Below are 12,619 nucleotides of genomic sequence, written 5' to 3' on the forward strand. Positions count from 1 at the left end.
ACCGTAGGAGTGCTTTGGGTGTGCCAAACGTCACAACGTAACTGGGTGGCTATAAAGGTACACTACGGGTATCTCCGAAAGTGTCTGTTGGGTTGGCACGAATCGAGACTGGGATTTGTCACTCCGTGTGACGGAGAGGTATCTCTGGGCCCACTCGGTAGGACATCATCATAATGTGCACAATGTGATCAAGGAGTTGATCACGGGATGATGTGTTACGGAACGAGTAAAGAGACTTGCCGGTAACGAGATTGAACAAGGTATCGGGATACCGACGATCGAATCTCGGGCAAGTATCGTACCGCTAGACAAAGGGAATTGTATACGGGATTGATTAAGTCCTTGACATCGTGGTTCATCCGATGAGATCATCGTGGAACATGTGGGAGCCAACATGGGTATCCAGATCCCTCTGTTGGTTATTGACCGGAGAGTCATCTCGGTCATGTCTGCATGTCTCCCGAACCCGTAGGGTCTACACACTTAAGGTTCGGTGACGCTAGGGTTATAGAGATATTAGTATGTGGTAACCCGAAAGTTGTTCGGAGTCCCGGATGAGATCCCGGACGTCACGAGGAGTTCCGGAATGGTCCGGAGGTAAAGAATTATATATAGGAAGTGCTATTTCGGCCATCGGGACAAGTTTCGGGGTCACCGGTATTGTACCGGGACCACCGGAAGGGTCCCGGGGGTCCACCGGGTGGGGCCACCTGCCCCCGGGGGCCACATGGGCTTTAGGGGGTGCGCCTTGGCCTATATGGGCCAAGGGCACCAGCCCCAAGAGGCCCATGCGCCAAGAGAAGAGGGAAAGGAAGAGTCCTAAAGGGGGAAGGCACCTCCGAGGTGCCTTGGGGAGGAGGGACTCCTCCCTGGCCGCACCCTTTATTGGAGGAAGGGCCCAGGCTGCGCCTCCACCCTCTCCCTTGGCCCTATATATAGTGGGGGGAAGGGAGGGCAACCATACCTAAGCCCTGGCGCCTCCCTCTCCCTCCCATGACACATCTCCCTCCTCCCGCAGCGCTTAGCGAAGCCCTGTTGGAATCCCGCTACTTCCACCACCACGCCGTTGTGCTGCTAGATCTCCATCAACCTCTCCTCCCCCCTTGATGGATCAAGAAGGAGTAGACGTTGCTGCTCCGTATGTGTGTTGAACGCGGAGGTGCCGTCCGTTCGGCGCTAGGATCATCGGTGATTTGGATCACGACGAGTACGACTCCATCAACCCCGTTCTCTTGAACACTTCCGCGCGCGATCTACAAGGGTATGTAGATCCACTCCTCCCTCGTTGCTAGATGACACCATAGATAGATCTTGGTGACACGTAGGAAAATTTTGAATTTATGCTACATTCCCCAACAGTGCCATGGTGGCCCGCACCGCCGCCCCGCGAACCCATGCCGAGGGCTCCTCGCTTGAACTCGTGGGGTGGGCGGCGATGCCACCGCGCACGTGGATCCGTTTCCTACCATTTTTCGCTGAAGTGATGCTGCCAAGGGGGCCGCTGGAGCTGTGGCTGCAGCACGCCGAGTGCGGCACCCCGATGACGAGAGCAGAGGTCGAGGTCGTCTCCCCGGGGAAGATCTTCATGAGCCGCAGATGGCATGAGGTTGCCCGCGTCTGTCGCGCGGTGGGGGGGCCTCGCCTTCCATTTTGAGTATGACAGCGCCTCCACGATGTTCTTCAAAGTCTTTGATGAGGAAGGCCGCCGCCTGGAGTGCTTCCTTGAAGAGGATCGCCAAGACAGTGCAAGGGCAGGTGTTGGGCCTGCCCCAGGTCGTGCCGATGACTCCTCCAGCAGTAGCTATGGCGCTTGGAGTCCAGTGACTCTCCTGACCCTAACGAGACTCCGGAGACGAGCGACGAGAGCTATGTGCCCCTGAGCTCACGCCGCGCCCGGAGCACAGTAGCGGCGTCCGGTCATCGCCGCCCCTGATCTGGATGGGGTTGGCGCCGGCCCCTCCTAGCCCACTGTTGATGATGTCTCTGGCGGTGATACTTGTAGATAGGGCTCCAAGAAACTTCCTTCCTTTGTTCCCTATGAGGAATCGAGATGAACCCCGTGGGGTGTGTAAAGATTCTAATGCTTTTGCATTAATATCATTTTCATTGTGAAATTTGTGATTGCACATCTTGCTCTGGCATTGTCCCCCTTTCCATCCTCACGGTAGCTTAGTGCTCTACGCCGATAGGTCCCAGTCTCGAGGTAGGCTTCAGCCGTCGCTGGTATGCTAGGTCGTGAAGCCGTGGTCAATGAGGGAGTTCTGGACTAAGGGGTCCTTGGGCGTCCGGCCTGTTATCCATGGGCCGGACTGATGGGCTATGAAGACGTGAAGCCGAAGACTGCACCGTGTCCGGAGTGGACTCTACTTGGCGTGGAAGGCAAGCTTGGCGACCGAAGATTCCTTCTTATGTAACCGACCCCATGTAAACCCTAGATCTCCTTGGTGTCTATATAAACCGAAGGGGATAGTCTGGAAAGGAAACCACATGTACTCATTACCATATCCATAGGCTAGACTTCTAGGGGTTAGCCATTACGATCTCATGGTAGATCAACTCTTGTAATACTCATATTCATCAAGATCAATCAAGCAGGAAGTAGGGTATTACCTCCATAGAGAGGGCCTGAACCTGGGTAAACATCGTGTCCCCTGTCTCCTGTTACCATCGACCCTAGACACACAGTTCGGGACCCCCTACCCGAGATCCGCCGGTTTTGACACCGACATTGGTGCTTTCATTGAGATTTCCGCTGTGCCCTCGACAAAAGGTTCGATGGCCCCTTCAATCGTCAATAATGACACTGTCCAAAGAGGAACCTTCCTCCCCAGACAGATCTTCATATTTGGCGGCTTCGTACTGCGGGCCAACTCGCTTGGCCATCTGGAGTAGATCGACAGCTACGCCCCTGGCCAACAGGTCAGATTTGGAAGCTTGAATTACGTCGCGGACATCCATGGAGATTTGATCTTCGACGGATTCGAGACAGCGGCAACCGCTCTCCGTCGCCTCGATGAACATGGCTTAAACCTGTCATCGGGCCGCATCCTGGAGATAGCTCCTGTAGCAGCTCTGGCCTTAAATCTAGAGCAGATCAAGTCGCCCGAAGATGGGAAGATCGACCGCATCACGGGGGCTACCGATTCCGCAGCGCTGGAGCCGCACACAGATTCCACTTCATACAGTATCTACATCAACAGAACGTCGGACTCGCCTCCGATGTCGAGCTTTGAACCCTACGAGCCCGCGTATACCGAACTCGATCGGTTATCGATCTTCAAGTTCAGTGCCGCAGATGTCTTCCAACACTCGCCCATGGGTGATATACTAAACTCACTAAAAAACCTATCCCTAGCAAACGACTCGTTGCCGAACTATGTTCGGTTAGAACTTTCAGCGGACGATGGAGAATTTTGTTTCCCACCCGCCACCCACTTCGTAGCCACTATTGAAAACCTAACCAACACGCCCGACCCCCACCCCGAAGACACCGGCGGTGTGGATGATGATAAGGGGAAGGGCCAGAGCTTACTACCCGCTCGACACGGGATGACCACTTCATGGTATGACATGTGTATGATAGACACACCTTACGACGCTCCCGATGATGACAAGTTGTTTGTCAGTGGGCAGGAGCCAAAGTGTTGTCATCATATTGTATAACGACCTGCATGTCAACTTGTGAATCTATGTAAAATTCATCACTAGTTGTAGTAGTTAGATAATAGAGATCAGGTTGGTGGCTTGGCGTCCCGGTGTGACAAACAAGATGGTGTTCCTGATTGTCATCGGAGCCGGAGCCGACCTGGAAGAACGTCCATGAAGGAGTCATACTATTTCACAATATATGTTTTATTTGTGATAGTTATGCTTCTTTGTTTCTATGCATGTTAGAATGGTAGAAAGATCCCTCGTTAATATCAAGCGAATTGCCATTCCCGATGTTGCACCTTCGCACGTCAAGTAAGTTGATACGTCTACGTCGTGTCTATAATTTTTTATTGTTCCATGCCAATATTTTACAACTTTCATATACTTTTGGCAACATTTTATACTATTTTTGGGACTAACATATTGATCCAGTGCCCAGTGCCAGTTCCTATTTGTTGCATGTTTTTTGTTTCACAGAAAATCAATATCAAACAAAGTCCAAACGGGATACAAACTGACGGAGATTTTTTTTGGAATATATGTGATTTTTGGGAAGAAGAATCAACGCGAGACGATGCCCGAAGGGGCCACGAGGCAGGGGGCGCACCCCAGGGTGCCAGGCGCGCCCTGGGCCCTCGTAGTCAACTCGTAAGGCAGTTGGTGCCCTTCTTTCACCGCAAGAAAGCCAATATCGAGATAAAAGTCGTGTCCAAAATTCAGCCCAATCGGAGTTACGGATCTCCGGGAATTTAAGAAATGGTGAAAGGGCAGAATCAAGAACACACAAACAGAGAGAGACAGAGAGACAGATCCAATCTCGGAGGGGCTCTCGCTCCTCCCATGTCATGGAGACCAAGGACCAGAGGGGAAACCCTTCTCCCATCTAGGTAGAAGGTCAAGGAAGAAGAAGAAGAAGAAGAAGAAGAAGGGGCTCTCTCCCCCTCTCTTTCGGTGGCGCCGAAACGGCGCCGAGGCCGTCATCATCACCGCAATCTACACCAACAACTTCACCGCCATCATCACCAACTCTTCCCCCATCCCTCTATGCAGTGGTGTAACCGCTCTTTTACCCGCTGTAATCTCTACTTAAACATGGTGCACAACGCTATATATTATTTCCCAATGATATATGGCTATCCTATGATGTTTGAGTAGATCCATTTTGTCCTATGGGTTAATTGATGATCATGATTGGTTTGAGTTGCATGTTTTATTATTAGTGCTGTCCTATGGTGCTCTCCGTGTCGCGCAAGCGTGAGGGATCCCCGATGTGGGGTTTGCAATATGTTCATGATTTGCTTATGGTGGGTGGCCTGAGTGATAGAAACACAGATCCGAGTAAGTAGGTTGTTCGCGTATGGGAATAAAGAGGACTTGATGCCTTATAATGCTATGTTGGGTTTTACCTTAATGATCTTTAGTAGTTGCGGATGATTTCCAGAGTTCCAATCATAAGTGCATATGATCCAAGAAGAGAAAGTATGCTAGCTTATGCCTCTCCCTCAAATAAAATTGCAATAATGATTACCGGTCTAGTTATCGATTGGCTAGGGACAAATAACTTTCTCGTGAAAAAAAGCCCTCTACTAAAACTAACTTAGTTGTGTCTTCATTTAAACAGCACCTACTTTTTATTTACGCGCTATTTATTATCTTACAAATGTATCCAACAACACCTACAACATACTTCTAATTTCCTACTTGTTCTAGGTAAAGCAAACGTTAAGCGTGCGTAGAGTTGTATCGTTGGTCGATAGAGCTTGAGGGAATATTTGTTCTACCTTCAGCTCCTCGTTGGGTTCGACACTCTTACTTATCGGAAGAGGCTACAATTGATCCCCTATACTTGTGGGATATCATACGTCTACTAGTGGGCTCATAAAATTGGGGTGCTGCTAGGTGTCCCTAAATTGAAGGGTTCGTGTGGTACATGGACATGCACTGCATCAGGTTAACTTGACAAGGCTATCAAAATGGGTTTGGGACTTGTGGAAAAGATGGTTGGGGGTCGGGGTATGAGATACCTTCTCGACCGACAGGAGTCGTATAGAGATACGATTAGCAAGGAGTTTCTTACTGGATAGGCATGTTGTCTAGCAGTGATGCTAAAGCTCACTAGTCACATGTGCTAGTCGGATCCTGAATCACTGAGAGTTTGTAGAGGGATGCCAACTTTAGTGGGAGTATTTATATTTAAGGCATGAATTACTCTACATAAACACATTGCTTAGTGATTGCATATTTTGTGTTGCAGATCAATGGCACCACCTGCTCAACCCAACTTTGCATTGAAATAAATTCTGGAAAACGATAAACTGAATGGAACAAACTTTACCACCTGGTATAATAATCTGAGAATTGTTCTCAAGCATGATAAAAAGGAACAAGTTCTAGAGGATACACTTCCAGAGGAACCTGCCGATAATGCTAGTGCAACAGCTAAGAATTCCTACAAGAAACTTGTTGATGAATCAATGGAGATCAGCTGTCTGATGCTGGCTTGTATGGAGCCCGATTTGCAACAGCATTTCGAAAATGTTGAGGCTTGCGATATGATCGAGAGTCTCAAGAGCATGTTTCAGACACAGGCTAGGACTGAAAGGTTCAACGTCTGGCGATCCTTGATGGATTGCAAGCTGAAGGAAGGGGATCCACTGAGCCCACATGAGATCAAGATGATCGGATATGTGCAAGCTTTGGATCGTTTGGGCTTCCTGCTCTTGGATGAGCTGGCTACTGATGTATTTCTGGGTTCTCTTCCGCCCAGCTATGGGACATTCATCTCAAACTATCATATGCATGGCATGGACAAGAAGCTCACTGAATTGCATGGGATGCTCAAAGTGGCAGAGCAGGATATTAAGAAAGGCACACATCAAGTGTTGATGGTGCAGAAATCGGCTAAGTTCAAGAAGAGTTGGTCCAAGAAAATGGCTAAGGCAAAGGGCACAGAGACGGTAACCTCCGCCGCTGCATCGAAGTCTGGACCGGACTCGAAGACCATTTGCTATCATTGCAAGGAAACTGGTCACTGGAAGAGGAACTGTAGCAAGTGGCTTGCAGAGCATGGCAAGAAGGCCGGGAATGTTGCTTCAGGGAAAGGTACACTTGTTGCATATGTTATAGACATTTACCCTGCTGACATACCCAGTAGCTCTTGGGTATTTGATACCGGATCAGTTGTTCATATTTGCAACTCGATGCAGGGGCTGGTAAGAACTAGGCCTGTGGCACAAGGGGAGATTGACATTAGGGTCGGCAACAAAGCAAGAGTTGCTGCTTTGGAGGTCGGCACGATCCAGCTCCAGCTTCCTTCTCGATTTATTTTGGAATTGAATAATTGTTATTACATTGTTGCACATAGTTGGAACATTATTTCTACCTCACGCTTGATGAGTCACGGTTATGAGTTCAATTTAAAGGACAATGCTTGTTCAATTTATTTGAATGGTATGTTCCACAGCTATGCACCCATTGTTGATGGGATATTTATATTGAATCTAGAACAGGAATCAGTCTATAACGTGAATGTCAAGAGGCATAAGCCTAATGAGATAAATCCGATGTACTTCTAGCATTGCCGGCTTGGACACATTAGTCTAAAATGCATGAAGAAGCTTCATGATGATGGGCTCCTAACTTCGTCTGACTTTGAGTTGTTCGAGACATGCGAATCATGCTTGCTTGGCAAGATGACTAAGTCTCCTTTCGCAAAGAGTTGAGAGAGAGGGCGTCCGAGCTATTGGAGCTAATATACAGCAATGTGTGTGGACAAATGAGCACAACAGCTAGAGGTGGCTATCAGTACTTCGTGACTTTTACCGACGACTTGAGTATATATGGATATATCTATTTGATGAGGCACAAGTTGGAAACTTTTGAAAAGTTCAAAGAGTTTCAGAACAAGGTTGAGAATCAGCTCGGCAAGACTATAAAACTTCTATGATCAGATCGTGGAGGTGAGTACATGAGCCAGGAGTTTGATGATCATCTGAAAAGCTGAGGTATAGTACCTCAGCTCACACCTCCGGGTATGCCACAGAGAAACGACATGTCAGAACAGAGGGATAGGACCTTGTTGGTGATGACCAAATCAGATTTACCCATGTCATTCTAGGGATATGCTCTAGAAGCTACAACTTTCATACTTAACAGGGTACCATCAAAATCCGTAGGTAAGACACCACATGAGATGTGGACCGGGAAGACTCCCAGTTTGTCTTTTCTCAAGATTTTGGGTTGTGAAGCATTTGTCAAGAGACTTATGTCAGACAAGCTTACACCCAAGTAGGACAAATGCATATTCGTGGGATATCCGAGGGAAACCTTGGGATATAGCTTCTACAACTAGGAAGAGAACAAACTTTTTGTTTCTCAGAACAGGGTTTTCCTCGAGAAAGAGTTTATCAGTTGGGAGGCCAGTGCGAGGACGGTTCGACTTGAAGAAATTCGAGTACCACTCGGGGATGGCTCGGTGGGTGATGACATCTTACCGGAGTAAGTCAGGGAACCCGTAGTGGAAGCGGCACCAGAACCATGGAGGTCGGAAAGATTGCATAGTATGCGTGATGTATTGTTGCTAGAAAGTGACGAGTCAGCCACATATGCGGAAGCGATGGTGAGCCTGGATTCCAAGGCATGGCTAGAGGCCATGAGATCCGAGTTAAACTCCATGGATGAAAATCAAGTCTGGGACTTGGTTGATCCGCCACCTGGTGTAAAGGCCATTGGCTGCAAATGGGTCTTTAAGAAGAAAACTGATGTGGATGGAAATGTTTAGATCCACAAAGCTCGGCTTGTCACTAAAGGTTATGGACAAGTTCAAGGAATTGACTACGACGAGACTTACTCGTTGGTAGCGAAGCTAAAGTTGGTGAGGATCGTACTAGCTATAGCTGCATATTTTGATTACGAGATATGGCAGATGGATGTCAAAATGGCTTTCCTTCACGGAAATTTAACCGAGGACATGTATATGATACAACCCGAGGGTTTTGTCGATCCGACTAGCACTACTAAAGTATGCAAGCTCAAGAGATCCATTTATGGGTTGAGGCAAGCATCTCGGAGTTGGAACATTCGTTTTGATGAGGTCGTCACTGGTCTCGGTTTCATCAACAGCGATGAGGATGCTTGCTTATACAAGCAGTTAAGTGGGAGCTCGATTGTGTTTTTGATCTTGTATGAGGATGACATACTACTGATCGAAAATGATGTTTCGGTGCTGAACTCGGTCAAGGAATCATTGAATGGAAAGTTTTCAATGAAGGACCATGGTGAGGCAGTTTACATATTAGGCATCAAGATCTATAGAGATGGATCGAGGAGGCTGCTCGGCTTGAGCCAAAGCACATACATAGATAAAGTGTTGAAGCGGTTCAACATGAGTGAGGCCAAGAAAGGGTTCTTGCCTGTTGCAGATGGTATAAGGCTAAGCGAGACACGGAGTCCTTCGACATCTGATGAGCGAAGCAGTATGAGTCGTATTCCGTATGCCTCGACAATTGGATCCATCATGTATGCCATGATATGTACACGGCCTGATGTTGCCTTTGCAATAAGCCTAACAAGTAGATACCAGGCCAACCCAGGTGAGTCACTGGGCAGCGGTAAAGACTATTTTGAAGTACCCGAAAAGGACTAAAGAGATGTTCCTAGTTTATGGAGGTGAGGAAAAGCTCGCCATAAGGGGTTATGCCGATGCTAGTTTCCAAACCGATAGAGATGATTGTCGATCACAGTCCGGATTCATGTATATCATGAACAAAGGAGCAGTGAGCTGGATGATTTCCAAGCAAGATATGGTGGCCGATTCTACCACAGAAGTCGAATACATTGCGGCTTGTGAAGCTACAAAGGAAGGTGTTTTGATCCGAAACTTTCTGGATGATCTTGATATGTTCCCAGCCACGGTAAAACCGTTGGACCTTTATTATGATAATTCTGGTGCCACGCACAAGCCAAGGAGCCGAGGGATCACCACAAGACCAGACACATAGATCGGAAATATCACCTATTACAAAAGATCATAAAGAATGGTAATTTTGAGTTATGCAAAATTCACACGGATGCAAATGTTGCAGATCCATTGACTAAGCTGCTTCCACAAACCAAGCATGAGGGGCACGTTAGAGCTATGGGCATTCGATGTCTATAATATTTGATTGACTCTATTACAAGTGGGACATTGCTGGAGATATGCCCTAGAGGCAATCATGTATGATGATATTTCCTATGTGTTTATGAATAAAGATAGTCCTTGGACATTATCAATGATGTGTATCAGCAAGTACGTGACTTGTTTGTGGGACTATGCATTGTATGATAAACGTCCTAAAAGGTCCCTAGTCCAAAGGGCTGTGTGGACGCGCAACCAACTAGACTAGCATATGACACGGTCGATGGCTTTGTCTCACTAGCCATGGGGCATTGGATGCTAACCAGATAATATGGACTTGGAAGGATCTGGTCGGATTCGACATAGTCGGATCCGAGTCGAGATAAGGTCCGAGTCGGACAGACCCAACTATGAGACACAATGATATGTCATTTGTGAGTCTCTAGTACAACATACGTTCTATGTCCTAACACCTGAGCTGGCGCATGTACTCGGGATGGTGACAGACTTGCTTTGGGCCAACCAAACACTACTTCGTGACTGGGTAGTTACAAACGTAGGTTTGGGCTTGTCTAGAACCATGCTGTGAGACATGGTCGAGCAAGATGGGATTTGCCCCTCCGATCAGGAGAGATATACTCTGGGCCCCTCATGTGATCCAACTAGGATAAGCATGGCCATGCAACAAGGATTATGAGATAATCTGGTTTTGGTCGGCATCACAAGAATGAGAAAGAGGTCGGGCTAACACAAGGATTACAGACTCGCCTTGAGCCCGACAACATATATTGTGTGGCAAAACGAATGGAAGTATGATGTACAGGTTCGCCTAACCAGCTTCATAGTCTGCTTGGTGTTCGGCATGCCTTGCTAGGGGCCGCTACCAACCATGCAGTTCGGATGTGATCCGAACTGCGACCAAGCCGGCTTGAACCTAAGGGGTCGCGCGCTTAAGGGAAGGACATACGAGGTCGGATCTGAGGACACTGGTCGGATGTGATCCGAGCTGTGTTCGGATTCTGGCTGAGTAGACTTAGGGGTTTTAGGGTCCGTGCGAGGCTCAAGTGTTGTCCTGCGACGGACGCCTATATAAAGTGGTGGTGTGGCACACTCATGCGGTTGATCGCTTCGGAGCTGTCACTAGGGCTTGCATATGTTGAGAATAGACACCTCCACTCGCCGCTAGTTGTGTGATCAGACCCAGCAGTCCGCCGCACGATGTTCCTCCTGCACGTGTGGATACTGTTAGAGGCTGTGCACTTGTGCCGCTCCGGCGAACCTGTACATGGGAACCGACGACCAGCTGTTTGAGGGAGATCAGACGAGGAGGAGACGATCCACGCGAACGCGCTGCCCCAACTCTTCTTCCGCTGTTACGACACTACGCGTCTAGTGGTAGCGATCTATGATCCATTCCCGTAGCATGTTCCTCATTGTTCTACGTGTAGGACAATTTTAATTTGCAGTCAACGCACCCTACCGTAGATCCCAACAGGGACCAGCCCCGCGAAGACATTGTGCATGAAGAAGGGGTAAAAGGTACTACACGAGGCCTCCGGTTTGGTGGTGCCGACCCGAAGCGCGGTCTTTCCCACCTCATTGTTGTCACCCGCCGCCATCAAGAGCGGGGTGGCGACGTTCTGCTCCCTGACGTTGGGTGCGCTCAGGGCGGGCTCAAACCAGGAAGGCGAGCGCACGGCCTTCGCCTTGTCGGTGGCCATCGGCTTCCGGCTTAGGGGAGAGTTTCGATGGGTCTAGAGTATCTTCGGGAAAGAAGGAGAAGGGAATCTGGAGCAAGACAAAGGGAGAGCAATGAAAGCCCTGTGGTGGGCGCCAGCCCTTTTCTCAAGCGAGGACGGTTGCCGAGGAACCGTAGGAAGGAGAGGCGCCCACGTCCCATCAATCGCCATGCGTCGACCAAGGCCGCATGCGGTTGGGGCCCGCGGTGCTCCTTGCTTGCTTCTTGGCTTCGCTTCAAAGCCAAGCTCGACCGCGCCTAGGGCCAGGGGGCTACTGTCTGCGTTCTGTGACCGGGGGTGCCCACACTTGCCTGCCTATAGCCCGTGGCATGGCTCCATCGGCGGCCTGGTATGGCCTAGTTCCAGCAACAACGACTCAAGACCCTCGCAAGGGGCCAAGCCTCGCGAGGCGGCCAACACCAAGACCTCCTTGGGGGTGGCCTCGCTACGCTGGCTCCCGAGGAGCGGGGATATCAAGGCAAGGCACACCTCACGAGGTTCACATGACGTGAGCCATGAAAACCAAGGCTAGGTGGGCGCCAGTGGGCACAGTGTACCAGTTTCCTCTTTGGTGCTAAGGGGGAAAGCGCAGGCGCGGAGTCCCGAGGAATCAAGGAAAGGTTTCCATATTATTGCAACAAGACAAAGACCGCCAGGACGGCGGGACGGAGGTCATCGCGGAGCCCACGGCACGTCACCACCAGAGCCTTTTGCAGGCGAAGGCTACTCTTGTCAGGATAGCTTGTACTAGTTGTCTCCCATTGATTTTGGCCGTTGTGGGATCCCCTCCCACCTAACATTTGGGAAGAGGACCAAGGCCACAATAAATCAGACTTAGCCACCACCATAGAGAGGCATCTAGGATCGGATCCATTCCACCCTGACTAGCTCACCAGCTCATCGAGCCCAAGAATACCTCACCTCCTGACATTGTTCATCCACTGTACTAGTTCATCCTCAGCCCATCGAGGCAATCCACCACAAAGCTAGAGTTGGGCATTGCACCACATGGTGGCCCGAACTAGGATAAATCTCTATGTCCCTCATTCTTTGAGTTCGTCAAGCTAGGTCGTGGAATCGTTAGCAAGCGAGCTAGGGAGAGAGTCTTCTT

At 49.2% G+C, this 12,619-nt stretch overlaps 1 protein-coding gene across 1 annotated transcript; it reads left to right on the top strand.

The window, feature by feature from the left end:
* The first annotated feature begins 6,143 nt into the window (after window positions 1-6,143).
* On the top strand, window positions 6,144-7,942 carry LOC147975618 (uncharacterized). The gene is made up of 2 exons (XM_087520506.1): window positions 6,144-6,753; window positions 7,827-7,942. The coding sequence occupies exons 1-2, from the start codon at window positions 6,144-6,146 to the stop codon at window positions 7,940-7,942; spliced, it is 726 nt and encodes a 241-aa protein (XP_087376632.1).
* Window positions 7,943-12,619: the final 4,677 nt, after the last annotated feature.

The sequence above is a fragment of the Triticum urartu genome, chromosome 4A (assembly GCF_056163025.1).
Source record: "Triticum urartu cultivar PI428250 chromosome 4A, HENAU_Tu73, whole genome shotgun sequence".
NCBI classification, from domain to species: Eukaryota; Viridiplantae; Streptophyta; class Magnoliopsida; order Poales; family Poaceae; genus Triticum; species Triticum urartu.